The sequence below is a fragment of the Salvelinus fontinalis genome, chromosome 33 (genome assembly GCF_029448725.1).
Source record: "Salvelinus fontinalis isolate EN_2023a chromosome 33, ASM2944872v1, whole genome shotgun sequence".
Classification (NCBI taxonomy): Eukaryota; Metazoa; Chordata; class Actinopteri; order Salmoniformes; family Salmonidae; genus Salvelinus; species Salvelinus fontinalis.
The window spans coordinates 10,746,585-10,761,469 of NC_074697.1; the positions used below are offsets into that span (position 1 = coordinate 10,746,585).

The following is a 14,885-nucleotide window of genomic DNA, read 5'->3' on the forward strand; positions in this document are numbered from 1 at the left end:
CCCAGGCAGACACCTCTCTCTCCCAGAAACACACCCAGGCAGACATCTCTCTCTCCCAGAAACACACCCACCCAGACTTGGGGTAGTGTAGCAGGACGTGTCTCCTCGTCCATCATGTCTGACAGGGAGACGGTTAGAAATTTCCACCTCACAGCTCCTAACTACTGTCACTGCCTTTAACATAGACACACACCCTGTGTGAGCTGTGAGCTCTGCAGGTTCTCTCTCTCTCTCTATTCAAATGGCTTTATTGGCATGGGAAACATATGTTAACATTGCCAAAGTAAGTGAAATAGATAATAAACAAGTCCAATAAAAAAACGTACAGTAAACATTAACCTCACAAAAGTTCCAAAACAATAAAGACATTTGAAATGTCATATTATTTCTATATACAGTGTTGTAATGATGTGCAAAAGGGACAAACAGGAAATATTTACAATGGTGTTTGTTCTTCACTGGTTGCCCTTTTCTTGTGGCAACAGGTCACACATCTTGCTGATGTGATTGTACACTGTGGTATTTCACCCAGTAGAAATGGGAGTTTATCAAAATTGGATTTGTTTTGGAATTCTTTGTGGGTCTGTGTAGTCTGAGGGAAATATGTGTCTCTAATATGGTCATACATTTGGCAGGAGGTTAGGAAGTGCAGCTCAGTTTCCACCTCATTTTGTGGGCAGTGTGCACATAGCCTGTCTTCTCTTGAGAGCCAAGTCTGCCTTCTGAGTCTGTACATAGATTTACTTAAGTTTGGGTCAGTCACAGTGGTCAGGTATTCTGCCAATCTGTACTCTCTGTTTAGGGCCAAATATCATTCTAGCTTGCTCTGTTTTTTTGTAAATTTTTTCCAATGTGCCAAACGTATTATTATTTGACCCTGCTGGTCATCTATGAACATTTGAACAGCTTGGCCATGTTCTGTTATAATCTCCACCCGGCACAGCCAGAAGAGGACTGGCCACCCCTCATAGCCTGGTTCTTCTCTAGGTTTCTTCCTAGGTTCTGGCCTTTCTAGGGAGTTTTTCCTAGCCACGGTGCTTCTACACCTGCATTGCTTGCTGTTTGGGGTTTTAGGCTGGGTTTCTGTAGGGCACTTTGAGATATCAGCTGATGTAAGAAGTGCTTTATAAATACATTTGATTTGTCAAGTAAATATATTTTTGTTTTCTCATGATTTGGTTGGGTCTAATTGTGTTTCTGTCCTGGGGCTCTGTGGGGTCTGTTTGTGTTTGTGAACAGAGCCCCAGGACCAGCTTGCTTAGGGGACTCTTCTCCAGGTTCATCTCTCTGTAGGTGATGGCTTTGCTATGGAAGGTTTGGGAATCGCTTCCTGTTAGGTGGTTGTAGAATTTAACGGCTCTTTTCTGGATTTTGATAATTAGTGGGTATCAGCCTAATTCTGCTCTGCATGCATTATTTGGTCTTTTACGTTGTAAACAGAGGATATTTTTGCAGAATTCTTCTCTCTGCTCACACACGTCTCTATGAGTTGTTCCAGTGCTGTCCTGGTTCGGCCCTTTGCAAAACGCCACACGGTTAAGGAAAGTTCATCAGGCTCTCTGTGCCGCTTGGTGCCAAACTTCTCCAATGGAGAGTGTCTGTCTGTCTGTCTGTCTGTCTGTCTGTCTGTCTGTCTGTGTGTCTGTGTGTCTGTGTGTGTGTGTGTGTGTGAGGGATGCATTTCTGTTGGTTACATCAGCCGGTGTCTGCAACAACAACAACCTCCACCCCTGGGTCCAGCTGGAGGACGACAGGCTGCCAACACAATAGTCACACTGAGGACATTTACCAGGAAATTGCACGTGTAGCAGCACAGAGGGATCCTAAAGAGAGAGAGTGAATGATGACTGTAATATATTTTCTGTAGTGATAATGGTGAAGCAGCGATTTATGTAAATAGCCCAAAGCAGGGACGCACGTTCACAGAACACTACAAAACACATATTCACTCTCTTCTTCCATCTCGCTCTCCTCTCTCCATCCAGTGTTGATGCCGGATGATGAGTCATTAGAGAAGTGAGGGAGGGAGGGAGGGAGGTGTGATTCTCACTGTTAGACTGAATCATATCTCTACTGTAGTCACTTTACTGTAGATCTGCCCTGGGACCTACAACTCTATTTGCACAAACAGTTACAATATATGTCACCTCATTGAACCTTAAGGCTGTTTTACACCAAGTCCATTTTCTTATATTCATTAATACAAGCACGTCTTTTTTAATGACGCCATTCACATCAATTGCGAAATAGCATCATGCCGCAATCCGTCAACTATTTATTAGGAACAGGTTCGATTTTTTGGTCTTTTCGGCCATCTGTAGAACTGGAGATAGAAGCATTATACTTAAGTAATAAGGCCCGAGGGGGAGTGGTATACGGCCAGTATACCACGGCTAAGGGCTGTGTCCAGGCACGACACAACACAGTCCTTGGCCGTGGGATACTGGCCCAGTACCACACACCCTCGGGCCTTATTGCTTAAATATCTCCAGTTCTACAGATGTGTCAAAGCCAGACAGACAGATGGAGGCGCAGACATAACAAAGCCATATAATCAAATGAAATATTGAACAAAATTACAATCCAAATAAGCAATCCATAGTGAAGTGTGATTGCACAAGCCCAAACGTCCATGAATTAGAGGCACATCGGAGTGAGATAAATGGAGAAAGGGAGAGAGAAATGGAGAGGGAGAGAGAGAGAGAAATGGAGAGAGAGGAGCGAGAGAGAGAGATAGAGAAATGGAGAGCGGGTGAGAGAGAGGGAGGGAGAGAGAGAAATGGCGAGAGGAAGAAATGGAGAGAGGGAGAGTGAGAGAAATGGAGAGTGAGAGAAATGGAGAGAGAGGGAGAGAAATGGAGAGAGGGAGAGGGAGAAATGGAGAGAAAGAAATGGAGAGGGAGAAAGATAAATGGAGAGAGGGAGAGAGATAAATAGAGAGAGGGAGATAGAGGGATATAGAGAAAGAAATCAGAGCCAAAGCAGCAATAATGGTACTTTAGGGCTCAGAGGAAGAGGTGGAGAATCAGCCAATAAGACACTGCTCCAGATTTAGCAGCAATAAGTGCCGTGTCATACAGCATGTCGGAGCAATTTCCCCTCTCAATCTGGGAGAGCAATCATCTCTTTAATTGGCTGAGTAATTAGACCTTTAATTGCCCCTCAAACAGCCCCTGCTGACAGTCAGAGAGCACAGTGACAGACCAAAATGGCTGCCATGCGGAACACAGTGCTGGACACAATATGGCTGCCATGTCAGCCAACTCCACCAGCATGAGTGATGTGAATTTGACAGAGTATTTTATTTGACAGTTTATAAAGCCTCTCCTTTCTTCCTCCAGACCTGTATGAGGCCCCTGAGTGCTCTCTCCAGTAGTCTGTCCGTCTGGCCTTGGCTGTGTGAGAGAGTGCATGAGTGTGTTAGTAGGGGTGATTGACTGTGTTGTGTGTGAGTCCGAGGACCTGTGTGACAGTGTAGATATCCAGGGTTAGAGGTACAGGGAGATAATGTGCTGATGAGGGACATTCCAAACATCAGACAGGTCTGAGGCAGAGAGAACTGAGGGAGGATGAGGGGGGTGTAGCAGCCACATAAACTCTGGGAGGAGAGGGTGTGAGTGGTGGCTTTCCTGTGGAAAACAGTGGGGTCACGGGGCATGAGGGCAGGGGAGAGGAGTCTGTGTTGACAGGGGAGAGGAACTATCCTCTTCTTATGGGACACAGGTGCACCCTCTGTGTGTGAGAATGTGTGCCTATGTGTGCTGGTGTGTTAACCCCACTTGAGAGCTGATTATTTCTGTGTGTGTGTGTGTGTGTGTGTGTGTGTGTGTGTGTGTGTGTGTGTGTGTGTGTGTGTGTGTGTGTGTGTGTGTATATATGTGTGAGCGGTAGCTGACCTGAGAACTGATGATTCTCTGCGAGGAGCGTTCGATGTTGGCAGGCAGGCCGAAAAACGCTGGCCGGTCGTCTTCTGGAAGATTCTCTATCACACCACGATAGTCCTGAACACACAAACACACACATAGTTAAACGACTGACAGAAATGGTGTGTGTGTGTGTGTGTGTGTGTGTGTGTGTGTGTGTGTGTGTGTGTGTGTGTGTGTGTGTGTGTGTGTGTGTGTGTGTGTGTCTGTATAGTCTCACCAGTATGGAGCAGGAGTTGGGCAGGCTGATCTGAGAGGGGAAGGCGTGGCCTCTCTTGCTGCATTGGTTGTGATTGGCTGAGGCAGAGAGGAGGCGTGAGGAGAAGAACTGCTCCAGGTAGGAGCGGAGGATCCTCAGGTCACATGGGTTGTCTATCCTGCCGCCATAGATGGCATTCTCCAACAGACCATGGACAAACTCCCACTGGAACACCTTACCACCATCAAACAGACGGTCGATGATCTCAAAGCCAGCCCGCAGATCAGACAGAGAGAACTCATAGAATTTAGTCCATCCCTAGAACCCCAGAGAACAGAACATTAGAAACACAGACAGAAAGAACAGAACATTAGAACCACAGACAGAGAGAACAGAACATTAGAAACACAGACAGAGAGAACAGAACATTAGAACCACAGACAGAGAGAACAGAACATGAAACATGAGTCCATCCCTAGAACCACAGAGAACAGAACATTAAGACTTAGTCCATCCCTAGAACCACAGAGAACAGAACATTAGAACTTAGTCCATCCCTAGAACCACAGAGAACAGAACATTAAAACTTAGTCCATCCCTAGAACCACAGAGAACAGAACATTAAAACTTAGTCCATCCCTAGAACCACAGAGAACAGAACATTAGAACGTAGTCCATCCCTAGAACCACAGAGAACAGAACCACAGACAGAGAGAACAGAACATTAGAACTCGAGACGAGAGAGAACATAACAGAAACCAAATAGAGTGACTGTCAGGAATAAACTCAGCCTCTGTATCCAAGATAACTGTCACCTTGCTGAGACACTGCAGTGGCACTTCAGGCATCAACATGAAGTAGCATCTGAAAAGAACATGAAGTAACATCTGAAAGGAACATGAAGTAGCATCTGAAAGGAACATGAAGTAGCATCTGAAAGGAACATGAAGTAGCATCTGAAAGGAACATGAAGTAACATCTGAAAGGAACATGAAGTAGCATCTGAAAGGAACATGAAGTAACATCTGAAAGGAACATGAAGTAACATCTGAAAGGAACATGAAGTAGAATCTGAAAGGAACATGAAGTAACATCTGAAAGGAACATGAAGTAGCATCTGAAAGGAACATGAAGTAACATCTGAAAGGAACATGAAGTAGCATCTGAAAGGAACATGAAGTAGCATCTGAAAGGAACATGAAGTAGCATCTGAAAGGAACATGAAGTAGCATCTGAAAGGAACATGAAGTAGCATCTGAAAGGAACATGAAAGTAGCATCTGAAAGGAACATGAAGTAGGATACGCAGTCAGTGTGTACTGCAGAAGGTGAATGGCATTCAGACACGAGGAGAGAGAGGACACTATTTAAACCCTCGCCTGGGGGGGTCCTCAGAGCTCCATACTCCACCAGTCTAATTGACAGAGCTAACATCAGTATTCTGATCAGTATTATACAGCCATATCATGCTAGTCTAGCAGCTGAAAATATCAGTGTGTGATGTGGGATACATGAGCCTGTGGGACCATAGATAGTTTGATGTGGGATGTGGGAGCAGATATAGTGTGATGTGGGAGCCTGTGGGACCAGAGACCGTGTGATGTGGGAGCCTGTGGGACCAGAGATAGTTTGATGCGGGATGTGGGAGCAGATATAGTGTGATGTAGGATGCATGAGCCTGTGGGACCAGAGACCGTGTGATGTGGGAGCCTGTGGGACCAGAGACAGTGTGATGTGGGAGCCTTTGGGACCAGAGACAGTGTGATGTGGGAGCCTTTGGGACCAGAGACAGTGTGATGTGGGAGCCTGTGGGACCAGAGACAGTGTGATGTGGGAGCCTGTGGGACCAGAGACAGTGTGATATGGGAGCCTGTGGGACCAGAGACCGTGTGATGTGGGAGCCTGTGGGACCAGAGACAGTGTGATGTGGGAGCCTGTGGGACCAGAGACAGTGTGATGTGGGAGCCTGTGGGACCAGAGACAGTGTGATGTGGGAGCCTTTGGGACCAGAGACAGTGTGATGTGGGAGCCTGTGGGACCAGAGACACTGTGATTTGAGATGTGGGAGCCTTTGGGACCAGAGACAGTGTGATGTGAGATGTGGGGGCCAGTGGGACCAGATACAGTGTGATGTGGGAGCCTGTGGGACCAGAGACAGTGTGATGTGGGAGCCTGTGGGACCAGAGACCGTGTGATGTGGGAGCCTGTGGGACCAGAGACAGTGTGATGTGGGAGCCTGTGGGACCAGAGACAGTGTGATGTGGGAGCCTTTGGGACCAGAGACAGTGTGATGTGGGAGCCTGTGGGACCAGAGACACTGTGATTTGAGATGTGGGAGCCTTTGGGACCAGAGACAGTGTAATGTGAGATGTGGGGGCCAGTGGGACCAGATACAGTGTGATGTGGGAGCCTGTGGGACCAGAGACAGTGTGATGTGAGATGTGGGAGCCTTTGGGACCAGAGACAGTGTGATGTGGGAGACTGTGGGACCAGAGACAGTGTGATGTGAGATGTGGGAGCCTTTGGGACCAGAGACAGTGTGATGTGGGAGCCTGTGGGACCAGAGACAGTGTGATGTGTGATGTGGGAGCCTTTGGGACCAGAGACAGTGTGATGTGGGAGCCTGTGGGACCAGAGACAGTGTGATGTGGGAGCCTTTGGGACCAGAGACAGTGTGATGTGGGAGCCTGTGGGACCAGAGACACTGTGATTTGAGATGTGGGAGCCTTTGGGACCAGAGACAGTGTGATGTGGGGGCCAGTGGGACCAGATACAGTGTGATGTGGGAGCCTGTGGGACCAGAGACAGTGTGATGTGAGATGTGGGAGCCTTTGGGACCAGAGACAGTGTGATGTGGGAGCCTGTGGGACCAGAGACAGTGTGATGTGAGATGTGGGAGCCTTTGGGACCAGAGACAGTGTGATGTGGGAGCCTGTGGGACCAGAGACAGTGTGATGTGTGATGTGGGAGCCTTTGGGACCAGAGACAGTGTGATGTGGGAGCCTGTGGGACCAGAGACAGTGTGATGTGAGATGTGGGAGCCTTTGGGACCAGAGACAGTGTGATTTGAGATGTGGGAGCCTGTGGGACCAGAGACAGTGTGATGTGGGAGCCTTTGGGACCAGAGACAGTGTGATGTGGGAGCCTTTAGGACCAGAGACAGTGTGATGTGGGAGCCTGTGGGACCAGAGACAGTGTGATTTGAGATGTGGGAACCTTTGGGACCAGAGACAGTGTGATGTGAGATGTGGGAGCCTTTGGGACCAGAGACAGTGTGATGTGGGAGCCTGTGGGACCAGAGACAGTGTGATTTGAGATGTGGGAGCCTTTGGGACCAGAGACAGTGTGATGTGGGAGCCTGTGGGACCAGAGACAGTGTGATGTGAGATGTGGGAGCCTTTGGGACCAGAGACAGTGTGATTTGAGATGTGGGAGCCTGTGGGACCAGAGACAGTGTGATGTGGGAGCCTTTGGGACCAGAGACAGTGTGATGTGGGAGCCTTTAGGACCAGAGACAGTGTGATGTGGGAGCCTGTGGGACCAGAGACAGTGTGATTTGAGATGTGGGAACCTTTGGGACCAGAGACAGTGTGATGTGAGAGCCTTTAGGACCAGAGACAGTGTGATGTGGGAGCCTGTGGGACCAGAGACAGTGTGATTTGAGATGTGGGAACCTTTGGGACCAGAGACAGTGAGATGTGGGAGCCTTTAGGACCAGAGACAGTGTGATGTGGGAGCCTTTAGGACCAGAGACAGTGTGATGTGGGAGCCTTTGGGACCCGAGACAGTGTGATGTGTGATGTGGGAGCCTTTGGGACCAGAGACAGTGTGATGTGGGAGCCTGTGGGACCAGAGACAGTGTGATGTGAGATGTGGGAGCCTTTGGGACCAGAGACAGTGTGATTTGAGATGTGGGAACCTGTGGGACCAGAGACAGTGTGATGTGGGAGCCTTTGGGACCAGAGACAGTGTGATGTGGGAGCCTTTAGGACCAGAGACAGTGTGATGTGGGAGCCTGTGGGACCAGAGACAGTGTGATTTGAGATGTGGGAACCTTTGGGACCAGAGACAGTGTGATGTGAGATGTGGGAGCCTTTGGGACCAGAGACAGTGTGATGTGGGAGCCTGTGGGACCAGAGACAGTGTGATTTGAGATGTGGGAGCCTTTGGGACCAGAGACAGTGTGATGTGGGAGCCTGTGGGACCAGAGACAGTGTGATGTGAGATGTGGGAGCCTTTGGGACCAGAGACAGTGTGATTTGAGATGTGGGAGCCTGTGGGACCAGAGACAGTGTGATGTGGGAGCCTTTGGGACCAGAGACAGTGTGATGTGGGAGCCTTTAGGACCAGAGACAGTGTGATGTGGGAGCCTGTGGGACCAGAGACAGTGTGATTTGAGATGTGGGAACCTTTGGGACCAGAGACAGTGTGATGTGAGAGCCTTTAGGACCAGAGACAGTGTGATGTGGGAGCCTGTGGGACCAGAGACAGTGTGATTTGAGATGTGGGAACCTTTGGGACCAGAGACAGTGAGATGTGGGAGCCTTTAGGACCAGAGACAGTGTGATGTGGGAGCCTTTAGGACCAGAGACAGTGTGATGTGGGAGCCTTTGGGACCCGAGACAGTGTGATGTCAGCACACTGTAAGGTTCTATGTGTAGTCAGGCTCTGATACAGTTAAGATGTGTGGCGAGATGCAGTATCTTTACCACTCAGCCAAAATAACCCTGACTCACCTCCAACACGCAGATCCCTACAGGGAATGTTAATGTGTTGATATTCATATCAGGATCATTGCCTTCATTGTTATTCAGAGTGATGTGTCGCTGTGTGTTAACCTACTGAGGGGTTATTGATGGACGGAAAATCCTATATCAAATCAGCCACATGCTGGGACAATATAGGCAAATACACACACCTACTTTAGCGCAAAATACAGGGAGAGAAAGTGGTTCCGATTAAATACATCTGTTAAACCACATGTCTGACTGATGCTCTTCTGTGATGAGACTGCATTAACATGGTGCAAGCCCCGTCGGTGATGAGCATTAACATGGTGCAAGCCCCGTCTGTGATGAGCATTAACATGGTGCAAGCCCCGTCGGTGATGAGCATTAACATGGTGCAAGCCCCGTCGGTGATGAGCATTAACATGGTGCAAGCCCCGTCAATGATGAGCATTAACATGGTGCAAGCCCCGTCTGTGATGAGACCGATGAGCATTAACATGGTGCAAGCCCCGTCGGTGATGAGACTGATGAGCATTAACATGGTACAAGCCCCGTCGGTGATGAGACTGATGAGCATGAACATGGTGCAAGCCCCGTTTGTGATGAGACCGATGAGCATTAACATGGTGCAAGCCCCGTCTGTGATGAGACTGATGAGCATTAACATGGTACAAGCCCCGTCTGTGATGAGACTGATGAGCATTAACATGGTGCAAGCCCCGTCTGTGATGAGACTGATGAGCATTAACATGGTGCAAGCCCCGTCTGTGATGAGACTGATGAGCATTAACATGGTGCAAGCCCCGTCGGTGATGAGACTGATGAGCATTAACATGGTACAAGCTCCGTCGGTGATGAGACTGATGAGCATTAACATGGTGCAAGCCCCGTCTGTGATGAGACCGATGAGCATTAACATGGTGCAAGCCCCGTCGGTGATGCGACTGATGAGCATGAACATGGTAGAAGCCCCGTCTGTGATGAGACTGATGAGCATTAACATGGTACAAGCCCCGTCGGTGATGAGACTGATGAGCATTAACATGGTGCAAGCCCCGTCGGTGATGAGACTTATGAGCATTAACATGGTGCAAGCCCCGTCGGTGATGAGCATTAACATGGTGCAAGCCCCGTCGGTGATGAGCATTAACATGGTGCAAGCACCGTCAGTGATGAGACTGATGAGCATTAACATGGTGCAAGCCCCGTCTGTGATGAGCATTAACATGGTGCAAGCCCCGTCTGTGATGAGCATTAACATGGTACAAGCCCCGTCTGTGATGAGCATTAACATGGTGCAAGCCCCGTCTGTGATGAGCATTAACATGGTACAAGCCCCGTCTGTGATGAGCATTAACATGGTACAAGCCCAGTCTGTGATGAGACTGATGAGCATTAACATGGTGCAAGCCCCGTCGGTGATGAGATCGATGAGCATTAACATGGTACAAGCCCCGTCGGTGATGAGACCGATGAGCATTAACAAGGTGCAAGCCCCGTCTGTGATGAGACTGATGAGCATTAACATGGTGCAAGCCCCGTCTGTGATGAGACTGATGAGCATTAACATGGTGCAAGCCCCATCTGTGATGAGACTGATGAGCATTAACATGGTGCAAGCCCCGTCGGTGATGAGACTGATGAGAATTAACATGGTGCAAGCCCCGTCTGTGATGAGACTGATGAGCATTAACATGGTGCAAGCCCCGTCTGTGATGAGACTGATGAGCATTAACATGGTGCAAGCCCCGTCTGTGATGAGCATTAACATGGTGCAAGCCCCGTCTGTGATGAGACTGATGAGCATTAACATGGTGCAAGCCCCGTCTGTGATGAGACTGATGAGCATTAACATGGTGCAAGCCCCGTCTGTGATGAGCATTAACATGGTGCAAGCCCCGTCTGTGATGAGACTGATGAGCATTAACATGGTGCAAGCCCCGTCTGTGATGAGCATTAACATGGTGCAAGCCCCGTCTGTGATGAGACTGATGAGCATTAACATGGTGCAAGCACCGTCTGTGATGAGACTGATGAGCATTAACATGGTGCAAGCCCCGTCTGTGATGAGCATTAACATGGTGCAAGCCCCGTCTGTGATGAGACTGATGAGCATTAACATGGTGCAAGCCCCGTCTGTGATGAGCATTAACATGCTTAACACCCCAGCCATCCTACAATCTAAGCTTGATGCCCTCAATCTCACACAAATTATCAATGAACCTACCAGGTACCACCCCAATTCCGTAAACACGGGTACCCTCATAGATATCATCCTAACCAACTTGCCCTCCAAATACACCTCTGCTGTTTTCAACCAAGATCTCAGCGATCACTGCCTCATTGCCTGCTTCCGTAATGGGTCAGCGGTCAAACGACCTCCACCCATCACTGTCAAACGCTCCCTGAAACACTTCAGCGAGCAGGCCTTTCTAATCGACCTGGCCGGGGTATCCTGGAAGGATATTGATCTCATCCCGTCAGTAGAGGATGCCTGGATATTTTTTTTAAATGCCTTCCTCACCATCTTGAATAAGCATGCCCCATTCAAGAAATTTAGAACCAGGAACAGATATAGCCCTTGGTTCTCTCCTGACCTGACTGCCCTTAACCAACAGAAAAACATCCTATGGCGTTCTGCATTAGCATCGAACAGCCTCCGTGATATGCAACTTTTCAGGGAAGCTAGGAACCAATATACACAGGCAGTCCTGCAACACAAACTCAAAAAAGTTCTGGGACAAGGTAAAGTCCATGGAGAATAAGAACACCTCCTCCCAGCTTCCAACTGCACTGAAGATAGGAAACACTCTCACCACCGACAAATCCACTATAATTGAGAATTTCAATAAGCATTTTTCTACGGCTGGTCATGCTTTCCACCTGGCTACCCCTACCCCGGTCAACAGCACTGCACCCCCCACAGCAATTCGCCCAAGCCTTCCCCATTTCTCTTTCTCCCAAATACAGTCAGCTGATGTTCTGAAAGAGCTGCAAAATCTGGACCCTTACAAATCAGCCGGGCTAGATAATCTGGACCCTTTCTTTCTAAAACTATCTGCTGAAATTGTTGCCACCCCTATTACTAGCCTTTTCAACCTCTCTTTCGTGTCGTCTGAGATTCCCAAAGATTGGAAAGCAGCTGCGGTTATCCCCCTCTTCAAAGGGGGGGACACTCTTGACCCAAACAGCTACAGACCCATATCTATCCTACCCTGCCTTTCTAAGGTCTTCGAAAGCCAAGTTAACAAACAGATTACCGACCATTTCGAATCCCACCATACCTTCTCCGCTATGCAATCTGGTTTCAGAGCTGGTCATGGGTGCACCTCAGCCACGCTCAAGGTCATAAACGATATCTTAACCGCCATCGATAGGAAACAATACTGTGCAGCCGTATTCATTGACCTGGCCAAGGCTTTTGACTCTGTCAATCACCACATCCTCATCGGCAGACTAGACAGCCTTGGTTTCTCTAATGGTTGCCTCGCCTGGTTCACCAACTACTTCTCTGATCGAGTTCAGTGTGTCAAATCGGAGGGTCTGTTGTCCGGGCCTCTGGCAGTCTCTATGGGGGTGCCACAGGGTTCAATTCTTGAACCGACTCTCTTCTCTGTATACATCAATGATGTCGCTCTTGCTGCTGGTGAGTCTCTGATCCACCTCTACGCAGACGACACTATTCTGTATACTTCTGGCCCTTCTTTTGACACTGTGTTAACAACCCTCCAGGCGAGCTTCAATCCCATACAACTCTCCTTCCGTGGCCTCCAATTGCTCTTAAATACAAGTAAAACTAAATGCATGCTCTTCAACCGATCGCTGCCTGCACCTGCCCGCCTGTCCAACATCACTACTCTAGACGGCTTTGACTTAGAATATGTGGACAACTACAAATACCTAGGTGTCTGGTTAGACTGTAAACTCTCCTTCCAGACTCACATCAAACATCTCCAATCCAAAGTTAAATCTAGAATTGGCTTCCTATTCCGCAACAAAGCATCCTTCACTCATGCTGCCAAACATACCCTTGTAAAACTGACCATCCTACCAATCCTCGACTTCGGTGATGTCATTTACAAAATAGCCTCCAATACCCTACTCAATAAATTGGATGCAGTCTATCACAGTGCCATCCGTTTTGTCACCAAAGCCCCTTACACTACCCACCACTGCGACCTGTACACTCTCGTTGGCTGGCCCTCGCTTCACACTCGTCGCCAAACCCACTGGCTCCAGGTCATCTACAAGACCCTGCTAGGTAAAGTCCCCCCTTATCTCAGCTCGCTGGTCACCATAGCAGCACCTACCTGTAGCACGCGCTCCAGCAGGTATAGCTCTCTGGTCACCCCCAAAACCAATTCTTCCTTTGGACGCCTCTCCTTCCAGTTCTCTGCTGCCAATGACTGGAACAAACTACAAAAATCTCTGAAACTGGAAACACTTATCTCCCTCACTAGCTTTAAGCACCAGCTGTCAGAGCAGCTCATAGATTACTGCACCTGTACATAGCCCATCTATAATTTAGCCCAAACAACTACCTCTTCCCCTACTGTATTCATTTATTTATTTTTGCTCCTTTGCACCCCAATATTTCTATCTCTACTTTGCACCTTCTTCCACTGCAAACCAACCATTCCAGTGTTTTTTTTTACTTGCTATATTGTATTTACTTCGCCACCATGGCCTTTTTATATTTTTATTTATTTTTATATATATTTTGTTTGCCTTCACCTCCCTTATCTCACCTCACTTGCTCACATTGTATATAGACTTATTTTTCACTGTATTATTGACTGTATGTTTGTTCTACTCCATGTGTAACTATGTGTTGTGGTATGTATCGAACTGCTTTGCTTTATCTTGGCCAGGTCGCAATTGTAAATGAGAACATGTTCTCAATTTGCCTACCTGGTTAAATAAAGGTGAAATAAAAAATAAATAAATGAAATTAACATGGTGCAAGCCCCGTCTGATGAGCATTAACATGGTGCAAGCCCCGTCTGTGATGAGACTGATGAGCATTAACATGGTGCAAGCCCCGTCGGTGATGAGACTGATCAGCATTAACATGGTGCAAGCCCCGTCTGTGATGAGACTGATGAACATTAACATGGTGCAAGCCCCGTCTGTGATGAGACTGATGAGCATTAACATGGTGCAAGCCCCGTCTGTGATGAGACTGATGAGCATTAACATGGTGCAAGCCCCGTCTGTGATGAGCATTAAAATGGTGCAAGCCCCGTCTGTGATGAGCATTAACATGGTGCAAGCCCCGTCTGTGATGAGACTGATGAGCATTAACATGGTGCAAGCCCCGTCTGTGATGAGCATTAAAATGGTGCAAGCCCCGTCTGTGATGAGCATTAACATGGTGCAAGCCCCGTCTGTGATGAGACCGATGAGCATTAACATGGTGCAAGCACCGTCTGTGATGAGACTGATGAGCATTAACATGGTGCAAGCCCCGTCTGTGATGAGACTGATGAGCATTAACATGGTAGAAGCCCCGTCGGTGATGAGATCGATGAGCATTAACATGGTACAAGCCCCGTCTGTGATGAGACTGATGAGCATTAACATGGTGCAAGCCCCGTCTGTGATGAGCATTAACATGGTGCAAGCCCCGTCTGTGATGAGACTGATGAGCATTAACATGGTGCAAGCCCCGTCTGTGATGAGCATTAACATGGTGCAAGCACCGTCTGTGATGAGACTAATGAGCATTAACATGGTGCAAGCCCTGTCTGTGATGAGCATTAACATGGTGCAAGCCCCGTCTGTGATGAGAATTAACATGGTGCAAGCCCCGTCTGTGATGAGCATTAACATGGTGCAAGCCCCGTCTGTGATGAGCATTAACATGGTGCAAGCCCCGTCTGTGATGAGCATTAACATGGTGCAAGCCCCGTCTGTGATGAGCATTAACATGGTGCAAGCCCCGTCTGTGATGAGCATTAACATGGTGCAAGCCCCGTCTGTGATGAGCATTAACATGGTGCAAGCCCCGTCTGTGATGAGCATTAACATGGTG

At 48.3% G+C, this 14,885-nt stretch overlaps 1 protein-coding gene across 1 annotated transcript in view; it reads right to left on the reverse strand.

The window, feature by feature from the left end:
- Positions 1-14,885, reverse strand: part of LOC129832520 (cytoplasmic dynein 2 heavy chain 1-like) — an 88,212-nt gene that overhangs the window by 53,643 nt on the left and 19,684 nt on the right. The window contains exons 6-7 of the mRNA XM_055896640.1: positions 4,144-4,440; positions 3,897-4,001 (exon numbers count right to left, since the gene is read on the reverse strand). Of these exons, the coding sequence (XP_055752615.1) occupies positions 3,897-4,001; positions 4,144-4,440 (402 nt within the window). The remainder of the gene's footprint in view (positions 1-3,896; positions 4,002-4,143; positions 4,441-14,885) is intronic.